The sequence below is a fragment of the Heterodontus francisci genome, chromosome 18 (genome assembly GCF_036365525.1).
Source record: "Heterodontus francisci isolate sHetFra1 chromosome 18, sHetFra1.hap1, whole genome shotgun sequence".
In the NCBI taxonomy this organism is placed as follows: Eukaryota; Metazoa; Chordata; class Chondrichthyes; order Heterodontiformes; family Heterodontidae; genus Heterodontus; species Heterodontus francisci.
In genome coordinates this window covers 11,747,345-11,762,256 of record NC_090388.1, presented here as the reverse complement: position 1 = coordinate 11,762,256, position 14,912 = coordinate 11,747,345, and the positions used below count along the sequence as shown (strand labels likewise).

The window sequence follows — 14,912 nt, the reverse complement described above, 5'->3', positions numbered from 1 at the left end:
TGCATTTGAAAATCTCAGTACTGTGTTGTGATCCCACAGTTCTCTTGGGATGTCACTTCCTTAAAAAAAGCCAAGATGATGAGTCATAATATGAGGCGCGGCCAAAAAATTGGGCTCTGTAGCACCTATAGCTTCACCACTGCAGGTCCAATTTCGGTACCAAAATGTCGTAGTGCCACGAGCACACCCTTCCAGTGCGACCTGCGCCAAATGCCATCTTGCTGATGGCAATAGTGTGGGTATTAAAAGCACGTGCCAGAAGTATTCAGGGTAGGCAGATTGTGACATCAGTCGGCATGTAGCACTCACTCTTAAATATGTACAACTGAGCATGTGTTCTCCAGAAGGGAAGGGAAGGGAAGAGAAGGGGAAGGAAGAGAAGAAAAAATGGAAGAGAAGAGAAAACAGAAGAGAAGAGAGTAAAGGAGAGGAGAGAAGAGAAAAGAGAAGGGGAGAAGAGAAAAGAGACAAGAAGAGTGGAGAATTTTGTAGGGCCCAGTGGGACTGGAGGAGACCTTAGATAGAAACTGTCCTGCAGAGCAAGTTGGAACATTGAAAATCAAATAAGATGATACAGATCTCTCAGGATTTCTAGCAGTGATGAATAGATTTGAAAATTGTCTTTCGCAATGCATTGTCCCAATGCTGCTAAATCTTCAAGGCCAATATTATCAAACAAAGAACAAAGAACAGTACAGCACAGGAACAGGCCATTCGGCCCTCCAAGCCTGCACCGATCTTGATGCCTGCCTAAACTAACACCTTCTGCACTTCCGGGGACCGTATCCCTCTATTCCCTTCCTATTCATGCATTTGTCAAGATGCCTCTTAAACATCGCTATTGTACCTGCTTCCACCACCTCCCCTGGCAGCAAGCTCCTGGCACTCACCACCCTCTGTGTAAAGAACTTGCCTCGCACATCCCCTCTAAACTTTGCCCCTCTCACCTTAAACCTATGTCCCCTAGTAACTGACTCTTCCACCCTGGGAAAAAGCTTCTGACTATCCACTCTGTCCATGCCGCTCATAACTTTGTAAACCTCTATCATGTCGCCCCTCCACCTCCGTCGTTCCAGTGAAAACAATCCGAGTTTATCCAACCTGTCCTCATAGCTAATGCCCTCCAGACCAGGCAACATCCTGGTAAACCTCTTCTCTTCTTTCTTTTCTTTTCTTTTGGGCCTCCTTATCTCGAGAGACAATGGATACGCGCCTGGAGGTGGTCAGTGGTTTGTGAAGCAGCGCCTGGAGTGGCTATAAAGGCCAATTCTGGAGTGACAGGCTCTTCCACAGGTGCTGCAGAGAAATTTGTTTGTTGGGGCTGTTGCACAGTTGGCTCTCCCCTTGCGCCTCTGTCTTTTTTCCTGCCAACTACTAAGTCTCTTCGACTCGCCACAATTTAGCCCTGTCTTTATGGCTGCCCGCCAGCTCTGGCGAATGCTGGCAACTGACTCCCACGACTTGTGATCAATGTCACACGATTTCATGTCGCGTTTGCAGACGTCTTTATAACGGAGACATGGACGGCCGGTGGGTCTGATACCAGTGGCGAGCTCGCTGTACAATGTGTCTTTGGGGATCCTGCCATCTTCCATGCGGCTCACATGGCCAAGCCTCTTCTATACCCTCTCCAAAGCCTCCATGTCCTTCTGGTAGTGTGGTGACCAGAATTGCACGCAATATTCTCAGTGTGGCCTAACTAAAGTTCTGTACAGCTGCAGCATGACTTGCCAATTTTTATACTCTATGCCCCGACCGATGAAGGCAAGCATACCGTATGCCTTCTTGACTACCTTATCCACCTGCGTTGCCACTTTCAGTGACCTGTGGACCTGTACGCCCAGGTCTCTCTGCCTGTCAATACTCCTAAGGGTTCTGCCATTTAATGTATACTTCCCACCTGCATTAGACCTTCCAAAATACATTACCTCACATTTGTCCGGTTTAAACTCCATCTGCCATTTCTCTGCCCATCTCCAACCGATCTATATCCTGCTGTATCCTCTGACAATCCTCAACACTATCCGCAACTCCACCAACCTTTGTGTCGTCTGCAAACTTACTAATTATTATCATACTGCAATGTCTTAACAATGTCCAAAAACTAACAGCATTAAGAAAAAAAAGTACACATTCCACCATAACAACTGCAGCAGAATGTATCCATAAATTAGCAGAAGGGGAAACTATATTCAGATCCCTTCATGGCCCTCACCCACTATCTCTGTTATACCCTCCAGCCCTACAGACTTTCAAGATCTCTGCTCCCCTCCAATACTAGCCTCTTACGCATCCCCAATTTTGATCGCTCCACCATTGGTGGCTATGCTATTAGTGGCCTGGTCCTTAGGCTCTGAAATTCCCTCCCTACACCTCTTCGCCCCTTTTTCATCCTTTAAGATGCTTCTCAAAATGCACCTCTTTGACCAAGCTTTCGCTCACCTGCCCTTATATTTCCTCAAGCGTCTCGGTGTCAAATTTTGTTTCCCGTGAAGCTTCTTAGGATGTTAAAGGCATTATATAAATGCAAGTTATTGTTGTATCCTATTAAACCAGGATTGCCCTACCCCTGGGAAGAAGGGGGCTGGGGAAGAGAAGGGAGAATGTTGCCCACCTAACCTGCCTTATAGCTGATACAGAAGAAAGCCAAAACTTCTAATGAACTAAGCAGAAAATATATCTCCACATGGGTTTCCTGAAATATTTCAATAAAAGCGAGGATAAAACATGCCAATAGTGTGTTGGGGACTGTTGACTTTGATCTGTTAACAGTTACATGGCTTAAGTATTAAGATATTGAGCGGGTTAAATTTAAGTCTATTGGGTGGATTGCTGTATTTATCCCCATACATGTTTTAATATAAGCAGGCTCTTGTACTATCCAGACGTCACACTTAGCAGTTTCTAAGTTGGCATCAGACAAACACATTTCTGATCATAATCTGTGATTCATAGGCTGGTGTCAGTACCCGCCCCCCAGTCTTTATCAACTGTTACTACTGGTGCTTCAGGGGATGGAGCGGCATGACAGGGTGGGGTGGAATTCTTTTGTGTATTAAACCCAATTAACTCCTGTGGTTAGTGATTCATTGGGGGGGGGGGGGGGGGGGGGTTAGAGTAGCTAATTGAAATATTGGTAGAGATTTTAAACATGCCTCCACCTGAAGCAGTTATGTCGGTACAAGCTTGGCTCAGTTGTTGACACATTCGCCTCTGAGTCAGAAAATCATGGGTTCCATCAGGACCTAAGCACATAATATAAGCAGGTACTTTAGTGCTGAGAGAGAGCATATTGCATTGTCACAGGGACTGCTTTTCAGATGAGATGATAAACTGAGGCACACAACACCACCCTCACCCTGTCCTGTACTCTCAAGTGGACGTAAAAGATACCACGGTGCTATTTGAACCAAAGCAGCGTCCCAGCTAATGTTTGTCTCTCAACTGATACCAAATGAAAATACATTTGTTGACCATTGTTTCATTTCTATTTCTGGGATCTTGCTGTGTCAGTTGATTACATTTCAAAAGTAATTCAGTGCTGCAAAGGTCTTTTGGGACAGTCTGAGGGGTACATTATGAATCCAAGTTATTTGAGGATGATGGCTGGTGTGTGAGATATAGACATAATAAAGGTTATTTGGTTTTCATAATAGGGTCAATGGCACAATATGGAACTTGACTGAAAGCAATGGAAAGAATAGTGCAATTATACTTTTTAGGATATAAGAGATGGCAGTCTCTTAAAATAAATCAAATGAGAAAACAGTTACATATATAGTGCCATTCACATCCTAAGAACATCGTAAAGCGCTTTACAACCAATTAATTACTTTTGAAGCGGACTTTGCGGACAATCAACAGTCAATCTGCACACACCAAGGTTCCACCAACAGCAATAAGGTGAATGACCAGGTAATGTGTTTTGGTGGTGTTGGTTAAAGGATAAACATTACTCAGAGAGCTCCCCTGTTCTTCTCCTTTCAGTAGTGCCCTGGAATTGTTTGATTCCCCACCCCCTGAAAGGTCTGAGGGGTCTTTGGTTTCATGTCTTAGTTGAAAGACAGCACCTCAGACAATGCAGCAGTCCCTCAGTACTGCACTGATGCATTAGCCCAGATTAAGTGCTCAAGTCCTTGAATGAGACTTAGATTAGAACTATCCTAGTCTATCCTGTATGAGGCGGAGATTTGAGTTGATTGGTTGATATTCCACAGATATTGCCCGTTTCAACAGATTTTGAAAAAAAAACAATTACAAAATGGAGTTCTGAACATAAAACAGGTTCTTCGATTAAAACCTTTCCTGCTAGCATTCCTTACAAGAAGCTCAGCTCATCGTTGAGCAGGCCATGTAGATTATGAACAGTCTGGTTCAGCCAGGGACAGTAGCCATGTAGTAGCGGGGGGGGGGGGGGGGGGGGGGCGGGGGGGAAGGTAATTAGTGGCAATTTGAAGAGAGCTTGTGACAATGGCTTTCGTCTTCCCAATGTTTATCTGGAGGAAACTAGCCAGAGTCCAATTGGACCATTCACCATATAGTTACAATTCATTTTGTGAAATATCATACAGTAGTGTCTTGTCCTTTTTATCCCGAGTTACATCTAGGTACGATATTGAGAGTAATCTTAAGTGGCTACACAAAGAATCCAAATAATTCAACTCATTTGCTCTGTTGACATGTTTTATACTACAGGGGCAACTCCACATATTTTGTTCAACCTGGATTAGCACGAGTGAATCAGCAATTAGATAAATAATTAATTGCCTTAGTAACCTATATAACTTGGCAACTGTTATAGCACTATGCAAGCTTAACTACCTATGTAACTCTCAAATCAGCAATCTAGAAGGACAAGGGTAATAGGCACATGGGAACACCATACCATCCAAGATCCCCTCTAAGTCATACACCAACCTGACTTGGACGCTTTCAGCCGTTCCTTCATTGTTGCTGGGTCAAAATCCTGGAACGTCCTCCTTAACAGCACTGTGGGAGTACTTTCACCACATGGGCTGCAGTGGTTCAAGGAGACTCCACACCACCTTTTCAAGGACGACTAGGGATCGGCAATGAACGCTGGTCTTGCCCACGATGCCCACTTCACATCCCATAGAAGTTTAAAAAAGAAAGTTGGTAATAGACATCATAGAGACAAAATTGGGAAAGAACTGCTGGGCTGCCAATCAATCTGTTGTTGAACTTCTGTAAATATTTCTGGCTTAATTATATTTGACTGGACAGCAGTATCAGCACTATGTCCAATCAAAATACAAGAATCTGGAACACAAGTCAGCTATTTGTTCCAAAGGAGACTCCTGAAAAAGATAACCTTCTCCACCCGCTTCTTCATCGTTAGCCCAACATTTGGTCCATGTAATTTCTTGGAATGGTCAACTAAAGGTGGGGGAGGGAGGCAGGTCGGAGAGGAATTTTCCAGAACATTTTCTCCTTTATTGTCCCTGGGTTTTTTGCCTCTCCCAGAAATTACATGGGTGCTGTGGGGTTGGGGGTAAGGAAGAGAAGTTTTTAGCGATGATGCTCCAACCATTATGGCATTTGGGGAAGACTTGATGGACCAGCTGATCATTTCCTGCTCAAAAGTTTCACATGCTTGTATGCACCTGGTAACTTGTGATCAGAACAATTCTGTCTATGTTCAGGAAAATTTTGGCAGGAGCCTGCAAACTCAAGTGTCTTAAAATTGAGGCGGACATCAAAAATAGGTTTAAAATCAAAATAAGTGAGTGCACAGCTGTGGATCAAAATTGTCCAATCCCAGGTGGATGAATTGCAGCAAAGTTCTCAGGTGGGAGAGGCAGCACCAAGTTTTAATACAACTGAGGCAGTATTACAACACATCCCTCATATCAGTAATGCAGGTGTTGAGATTGAGGCCATTTGTTTACTAATGGATAATGCCCCAGGGAAACTTTCTCAGGAATTTTACGATTGACAGATCCTATGAAGAGATTCAACTCCCATATTCGCAAGAATATCACCAGACTAGGCCAGGTCTCCCCAACCATTAGTCAAGACAGGTATGTACTGGTTGCAGTGGTAATCAAAGACCAAGAAACTGCAACTCACAAATTGTGCGTCAGTTTCAAAAAGGCACTCAATACTGCTCTGCCTCTTTAATTCTAACCAATCACAAGCAGCATAGTGTGCAAGACATCGCAACAAACTTAATTTGTTCAACAGAATCTCAAGGAAAAGCACCTCATCTTTCAAATAGGGACTTTACAGCCTGCCAGACTCAATTTGAGTTCAATACTGCTGCACCCATTTTTTCCAGACAGCAGGTGTTGGTAATGATTCTGCTGTTCAGTAAAATCACTCCTGCCTTCCACTTTATTACAGGTCTTCCCTTTGGTTCTTTTCTTTCCTCCCCTCCCACTTTTCCCTGTCTCTGCACTTGCATAAAACCTGTACATCTGTAATGTTTTCCAATTCCAACAAATGGTCAGACCTCAAATGTTGACTCTGTTTTTGTCTCCATGGATGCTGCCTGGCCTGCTGAGTGATTCCAGCTTTTTCTGTTTATATTTTTTAAATTTTGCATCATTTGTCTCCATCTCATGAGACAATTTCACAGACTTTGCTGATTCAGTTTATATTAAGACTCTGCTGTGTCATTATATAATGAGTCCACTTATTAAGAGGCTGTGTTGTGTCAGTTTAAGAGAATCTGCCATGAGCACAGCACATTTTGGCAAACATCATTTTAAAAAGCAAGGGCCCTCATCAGCACACGCATGTTACAACTCCAGACTCATCAGCAACTGCCAGTTACGACACTCTGTGTCAATCTTCTACTGTTGCAAAAACAATGCTTCTCTACTGAAGATACAAAAAATGAGAGCAGGGCAGTGGGTCTAATTTTGGATTGCTGTAGCAAAGAGACTGCATAGACAGGTTGAACCAAATGACTTCCTCCTGTGTTGTAACCCACATGTATTTTCCCTTTGAGAGAGATCGGCCCAAAGTCAGAATACTCTGAAATTCAAATTTTATTTGTATTCAAGCAAAGACAAAAAAAGTCATCCATTTAGGTGAGAGGTTATACCACTTGTTAGTGTCAATTAAAAACACAGACCAAGACATTAGAGTAGTCAATATCTACTAGCCTTGGTTAAAAGGGCATGTTTCTAGTTAATGATTTGATCCACCAAAAACTTGGCCAATTCCCTATGAACTGAAATGGCAAAACTGTGAATAACTCAGAATAAGTTTGCAGTGTAGGTTCATCAGTGGAACTGTTGACCTTGCGTAATTATATACATTTCTAATGACTACAGCGTTGCGTACAATCAAGGTGTAAAAACTGCCTCCTTAATACAACGAGAATTAGTTTGTGATTACATTGTGCAACTTAACACAAACATGGAAAAGAAGCAAAAAATAAAGTTTGACCGGATACTAAATTTAAGATAAATGAATACAGTATGTTTGATATTTTTATATCGGTGTATGATTTGATTTGATATAGAAGACTAAATGTTTACATACATGCCCACATGGAAAATTACAGCAACATACATTTTCCGTTAAAATCTGCTGCTGCTAAGTAACATTCATATCAGGAGTGGTTTTGTATAACTAGCAAAGATTCTTTTCATTGCCACAGTAACTAAACTTTATGCACAGAAAATGAAAATTGGGCTTATCTAAGCACTGCCCAACATGTGAAGGCAGTGAACATAACACTCAGCTCTACTGTATAAATAACAGGTTGTGAAAGGGTGCTGCAGGCCATATAACAATTTCAGAGTTCAAATAGTTGCTTTCTTTTCATGCTCAAGGTAACATTTCAGAGTCCTGGGGAAATTTTTTCTTTTTAGACTGTCAAAGATTCTCAGGTTTCATAAAATGCAGGTCTAAAGCTTGCTATCTATACAGCCTTGAAGGATGAACCCATACTGTGTTGCAAATTTTCTATGACAGTATCCGTTCCTGTGGCTGCTGGCTGTGATTGCCAATTAGTTCCCATTGTAGGCAATCTCATCCTGTGGAAGAACACAGACAAGAGAGAAACTGCTTTCACCCTGTCAGTCTGGTTGGGATGCCAACCCAAGCCTCAGAAAGCTTGTTCTCCTTCACAGCTTTTGTCCTCCTTTCTTTCCTGAGGGTACATCTGAGGCAAAGTTCAACGCGTGGCTCTTTGAGTGTAAGCCTGGTCATTGTGCATTGTGCTAGCTGCTATGGACCATGGTCGTGGGGGAAGGGAGACCCATTTTCAGCCAAGCCCCATCCGATCGCAGCATTTATCCACATGCACTTTCCAAACAATGACCAAAGTGGGGAACCCCAGCAGATTTTACTCACTCCCTCAGTGCAGAGACCATGTGAGCCGCATGGAAGATGGCAGGATCCCCAAAGACACATTGTACAGCGAGCTCGCCACTGGTATCAGACCCACCGGCCGTCCATGTCTCCGTTATAAAGATGTCTGCAAACGCGACATGAAATCGTGTGACATTGATCACAAGTCGTGGGAGTCAGTTGCCAGCATTCGCCAGAGCTGGCGGGCAGCCATAAAGACAGGGCTAAATTGTGGCGAGTCGAAGAGACTTAGTAGTTGGCAGGAAAAAAGACAGAGGCGCAAGGGGAGAGCCAACTGTGCAACAGCCCCAACAAACAAATTTCTCTGCAGCACCTGTGGAAGAGCCTGTCACTCCAGAATTGGCCTTTATAGCCACTCCAGGCGCTGCTTCACAAACCACTGACCACCTCCAGGCGCGTATCCATTGTCTCTCGAGATAAGGAGGCCCAAAAGAGAACTTTCCAAACAATGACCAAAGTGGGGAACCCCAGCAGATTTTACTCACTCCCTCAGTGCAGAGACACAAAAACCAATTGTGATGCCTTATTGCTGCCTTGAGTGAAAACACCCAACACGCCTGGATTTCAATTTGGGAATTTCTTAATCTGTAATTCCCACACGTTGAGATTCACTTAATCATTGAACTACTAGAGGAAAACCTGAATATCTTTTGATCTACTGGACCACCCAATAACATTGGGTTGACTCACGAACATCCAAACCCTTGGATTGTGGTAGAGCCCTAAAATGCAACATTTTTATCAAAAGCTTCCTTTTCCAAGCTCTGTACACTGTTTCTACATGAAACGCTATTGGCTCTAACTTATGAATATGATTGGAGGTAGAAGCCTTTAAGTTTTGTTAAATTAGTGTTTAAATTTGCATTCAGAAAAAACATTGGTTTTGTTGTATTAATTATGATTCCTATTTAAGTTACTTTGCATAAAATATCGTTTCCTGCATGGCAGGGAACTGTAAACCATTGTTGCCACAATAATATAGTCAAGTTAACAGGACGATGATCATACACACCCTTAGGTTTTGAAATTTTCTGACTACTCAACATTCAAAATGCGTTCAATCTCTTCTAGCCGTTTTAAGGCTGCAGCTCGCTTCTTTTCAATCTCTTTGATCTCTTTATTGGACTTTTTTTTTGTCCGTTTGTTCAGACCATTTTGGGATTGTTTAGAGTTGCTGGGAAAGTCTGCATCACCTTCAGCAGCCTCCAATGTTTCAGAAGCTTTCCTCTGTTCTCTGTCATGCCTCTTCAGATTCCCAGTGGAGGCTTTATCCCCCCCTTGATTTGGTGGACTGATTGCGGCTGAATGTTCCAACGGGCCTCCGCTGCCCTGAGCTGCTATCTTACTGCGCACGATGCCCAGGTGACGATGGATGTACTCCTCGTCTGGTGCCAAAGCCAAGGTTTCAGACAGACAAGCCTCAGCCCTCACGAGGTCCCTCTCTTCAAAGTACACGACGCACAGGTTGTGCTTCCCCTGAACATTGGAGGGATCGATCTCCAGAATCCTCTCAAAGCACCGCTTGGCTCCTTTAATATCCTTCTTTTTATTCATCAGAATATCTCCCTTCAGGATGAGGCCTTTAATGTGATCAGGGTGGTGATGCAGCAGATCCGCCAGTACTGGAAGAGCTTCCAACTCCATCCCAGTCTGAGAATATAACAGCGCCAGGTTAAACAACGCACTGCGGAAACCTGGCTGCACCTGGATGGATTTCTTCATCCAGGATTCAGCTTCGACATTCTCCTTGTTGTCCATGGCAAGCATGCCCAGATTGAAATATCCATTTGCATCCTCAGGCTCCATTTCCACGTAACTTAAGAAACGCTTCTTCGCCTCAGGCCTTAGGCTGGCTTCACCTGTTAAAACACAGTAAAACAACAAATCATTTGGTGTTTTTAATTCTATTCATTGTCCACACTTCAATTATCTTCTAACCAAACTAAATTTCTGTGAGAAGCACATGACAACAACTATGACAGCGTCCCTTCATCATTTGTTTAACCTGAGTTGCATTGATTGCACAGCCGTCTATGGATATCTAAGACTGGTTCATTGCTGTCCCATGGCAACCTTTACGTAGAATATACAGCACAGAAACAGGTCATTCGGCCCAATTGATCCATGCCAGTGTTTATGCTACACACAAGCTTCCTCCCACCACTTTTCATCTAACATCATCAACATATCTCTTTATTCCTTTCTCTCATTTGTGTTTATCTAGCTTCCTCTTAAATGTATCTATGATATTCTCCGCAACTACTGCTTGTGGTAGCAAGTTCTACATTCTAACCACTCTCTAGGTAAAGAAGCTTCTCGGGAATTCCCTAGTAGATATAGATTAGTTTTAGCCTTCCCTCACAGGTGGAAACATCCTTATCTATGTCTACCCTATCGATCCCTTTTATAATCTTAATGATTTCCATCAGGTCGCAAAGGGTGGTAGAAGTTTGGAACTCTCTTTCATAAATGACAATTGATGCTAGACCAATTGTTAATTTTAAAACTGAGCTTGATAGATTTTTTTAAAAACCAAAGGTATTAAGGGATTGGGGAACAGGCTGGTATTTGGAGCTCGGTCCCAGATCAACCATGATCTCATTCAATGCTGGAGCAGGCTCGAGGAGGTAAATAGCCTCTTTCTGTTCCTATTTTTATAGGTCACCCTTCAGTCTACCCAAGACTAGCTCATTAGTATCCCCTGGCAACATCTTCATGACTCTGTGCTCCCCTAATGTGATAGATATCTGCATTTCCCTGGTTACACCCAAGCAAATGCAGTCTGCTTTCTGAGGATTCCAGCAACTAAATTTGTGCAATCAGTTCAGACTTCTCAATCAACATTTAGAAACTTAGGTTTCAATAACTAAACTCATGATTGCAATCTCCAGAGGCCATAATTCTGCAGATCGGGAGAAAAATAAACCAACACAAAAGTGCTTAGGGACTGCAACCCAAAGATAGAGTAGCTGTTATAGAACACATTAAAAGCTGAAAGGTTATATTTTATTGAATATCTTCTTTTTTTGACTTAATGCAAAACACCATTGAGTGCAGTATATAATCGTAGTCTTAGAAAACCTTCAGTGTGGATTAGTCTATCAAAATTTATATTTCCTCACTCTTCTGACATCCATCCCACTTTACTCCCCTTTTAAATGTTATTTTCTCACTTCCAAACGATGTCAGAGAGGCTACCAGGCAATCTGTTTCCAGGCCCCTGACAACAATACAATACCCAAGAACGTGCTTTGAACCAACTGAAAGAAAGAAATTACATTTCTATACTGCCTTTCACATCCTTGGGACATCCCAAAGTACCTTACAGCCAGTGAAACAATTCTGAAGTGCAGTCACTGTTGTAACGTCAGAAACACGACAGTATGTGTGCACATCAAGGTCCCACAAACAACAATGTGACAGTAGCTAGATAATTTTTTATTTAGTGATGTTGGTTGAAGGATAAATACTGGCCCCAGGATATCTGGCAGAACTTCCTGCTCTTCTTCGAAATTGTGCCATGGCACCTTTTGCGTCCACCTGGGAGGACTGACGGGTTTCGGTTTAATGTCTCATCTAACAGTGCAGCACTCCCCCAGTACTGCACTGCGAGTGTCAGCCTAGATTGCAGGACTTGAACCCATGACCTTCTGAGACAAGGCACCTCACCCTGAGATAAACCAAATGAGAATGCCTTTTTAAATTAAATATTAATAAATCATGTCAAGAGTGTCCCACTATATTCACTAAATAAAAAGTTTTGGGCGCTTTAAAAAAAAAAATGTATTCATTTGCAGGATGTGGCCGTCACTGGCAAAGCCAGCATTTGTTGCCCATCCCTAATTGTCCTTGAGAAGGTGGTGGTGACAACTGAGTGGCTTCTTAGGCCATTTCAGAAGGGAGTTAAGGGTCAACCACATTGCTGTGAATCTGGAGTCATACATAAACCAGTCCGGGCAATTACCACCTTCTCTGCCATCAAACAGAAGAATCTAGGGTATTCAACATTCAGATTTGGGGATCAAGCCGAAAGCAATCTGAACATTTACAACTTGTAAAGATATTCCAAAAATTCATAAGCCACCTTTTAATCTCTGCACACCTTAACTTAAAAAACGTTATCGAAAAGTGCTTATAAAACACCCTTAATTGTGAATTACAGGAACGCAAAAGGAAAGTTCAGTGTTTACTAATAAACTTTCCAGCTTTCTAATGTGTGCAGCAGTGTGCTTTTACATCTTTGGGATTAAGTTCTTTCAGTAGATACTCAGAACGTTTGATTCAGCTTATTTTTCTATTCCTGTGGGATTTCCACTCCTTACGAGATGACAACTATCGACTTATTTAGTAACACCTAAGACTTGACTTTCCTAACGTTCATCGCAAGTACTCAAACTTTACAAACAGCGCTCCACAAAATCTTGACAGTTTCTGAGGAGAAAGGGTGAAATCAGCCATAGACTTCTAACATGGCTTTTACATTCTCCACATGGCCTGACGCAAACAACAATTGGTTTTAAGGATGACCTGCCGATTTACCTGATTCTTGCATTAGCAGACCCGAGTTAAACAGTGCCAGCTTGTGGTTAGAACTGATTTCTAGAGCCTGGTTGAAATGCTTCAAGGCTTCAGATGGGTCTTTGAGCTCAATGTAAACAATCGCCAAATTGTACCACAGGTCAGCATTGGTCTTGTCCAGTTCCAGGGCCCTGATGTAGGCATCCCTGGCCTCCAGAGGCCTGTCCATCTTCAGAAGCAACTCACCCCTGAGAATTAAGCATCAAGAACTTAGCATCCAGCCAAGGCAAACATTCCAATTCAGAATTGCTGAATGAGCCAATAAATATTTCCTGTTGACCTGAACAGTTAAGATTTAAAGAGAAAGAAAACCTGCATTTATGTAGCACCTTTCACACCCTCAGGATTTCCCAAAATGCTTTACAACTATTGAAGTATTTTTGACGTGTAGTCACTGTTGTAATGTAGCAGCCAAATTGTACACAGCAAGATCCCACAAACATCTATTTTATAATGACATCAGTTTGATGTTGAGTGATAAACATTAGCCCAGGAGACAGAGGAGAATTCCCGTGCTCTTCCCCAAATAGTATTGTGGGAACTTTTACGTCCACCTGAGAGGGCAGACAAGACCTTGGTTCAGCGTCTTATCTGAAAGACAGCACCTTCGACAGTGCAGCACTCCCTCAGTACTGCTCTGGGAGTGTCAGCCTAGATTATACGCTATGGTCTCTGGAGTGGAACTTAAACTCACACCCTTCTGAAGGAAGTGTGCTACCCACTGAGCCACAGCTGACACTATTTATAGCAGTGTGTGGAACTGTCTTGTGAACCTAACTGAACATTTCTCACAAAGTATTCATTTTTTGAACTGAGTTCACTGACAACTGATGCCGACCCATGTCTGTACAGCATGGGCCAAATGCCCAGGTAGTTTTACCATCCTTTATCATACTTTGGTATGTAACCTTTATAGAAAACCCTGGCTTCAGCCCCTTATCTATCTGAAACTACCTGAATACCCAGCACATCTACACTTCAAAATGGATTAAATAGTATGCAAAGTAGTTTCTTGGCTCAGATAACTAACCTTTTTTCTTTAAAAAAGAACTAGCAACATCATAATGTTGACCTGTTGTTACCAAGATAAAGTTACTAAAAAAAAATGAAGTCAGCAGTAAATACGAGGATTATAATTCCACGAGAGCACATTGTTCAATAAACAGCCTTAGATTCCTAGAAATTCTTAAAAGCCTCTGAAGTATCAAATGTTATCCATCATGACAATACAGGCCTGCGTCTGCTAAATGAAAAATAGTTGGCACAATTAAATATCCACAATTGTGTAGTAAATAGAAGGGGCCTAGCTGTTTGGTAATCCTTAAGCTGCTGTATTCATTTTGCCTTTACCCACATATTCACTGAATGTAATACTTTTCTTTAGAATTTTTTTCTGTGTTAACATGTTTCTTGACCATGCCCTGGTAACAACTGTACAAAGCCCCGTTGGTGCTGTACTTGTAACAGTCATGAAATGAAGCACATCAGACTCAAGCTCTAGCATAGTGTGCCCCCTTAACCCTACCAAGAGACCATTTAAAGATGCCTCCCTTACCATAGATAAAAACATTATTAGAAACAGCGGAGGCCCTAGAGGAGTATAGAAAGTGTAGGGGGCGTACTTAAAAAAATAATTAGGAGAGCAAAGAGGGGGCATGAAAAAACACGGGCAGGCAAGATAAAGGAAAATCCCAAGGCGTTTTATAAGTATATTAAGGGCAAGAGGATATCCAGAGAAAGAATAGGGCCCATTAGGGACCAAAGTGGCATTGTGTGTGTGGAGCCGGAGGACATAGATGAGGTTTTAAATGATTACTTTTCATCTGTGTTTACTATGGAGAAGGATGATGTAGGTGTAGAGATCAGGGAGGGGTTTTGTGATATACTTGAACACATTAGCATTGAAAGGAAGGAGGTATTAGCGGTTTTAGCAGGCTTAAAAGTGGATAAATCCCCAGGCCCAGATGAGATGTATTCCAGGCTGCTAT

General features: G+C 42.4%; 2 protein-coding genes across 4 annotated transcripts in view; one reads left to right on the top strand and one right to left on the bottom strand.

Annotated features, from left to right (window-relative positions):
* cep290 (centrosomal protein 290) overlaps positions 1-14,912 on the top strand; it is a 249,852-nt gene that overhangs the window by 19,595 nt on the left and 215,345 nt on the right. The window lies entirely within an intron of this gene.
* tmtc3 (transmembrane O-mannosyltransferase targeting cadherins 3) overlaps positions 8,707-14,912 on the bottom strand; it is a 73,947-nt gene continuing 67,741 nt past the window's right edge. For both annotated transcript variants that reach the window (XM_068050265.1, XM_068050266.1), the window contains exons 13-14: positions 12,886-13,112; positions 8,707-10,205 (exon numbers count right to left, since the gene is read on the bottom strand). In XM_068050265.1, the coding sequence (XP_067906366.1) occupies positions 9,382-10,205; positions 12,886-13,112 (1,051 nt within the window). In that variant the 3' untranslated portion in view covers positions 8,707-9,381. The remainder of the gene's footprint in view (positions 10,206-12,885; positions 13,113-14,912) is intronic.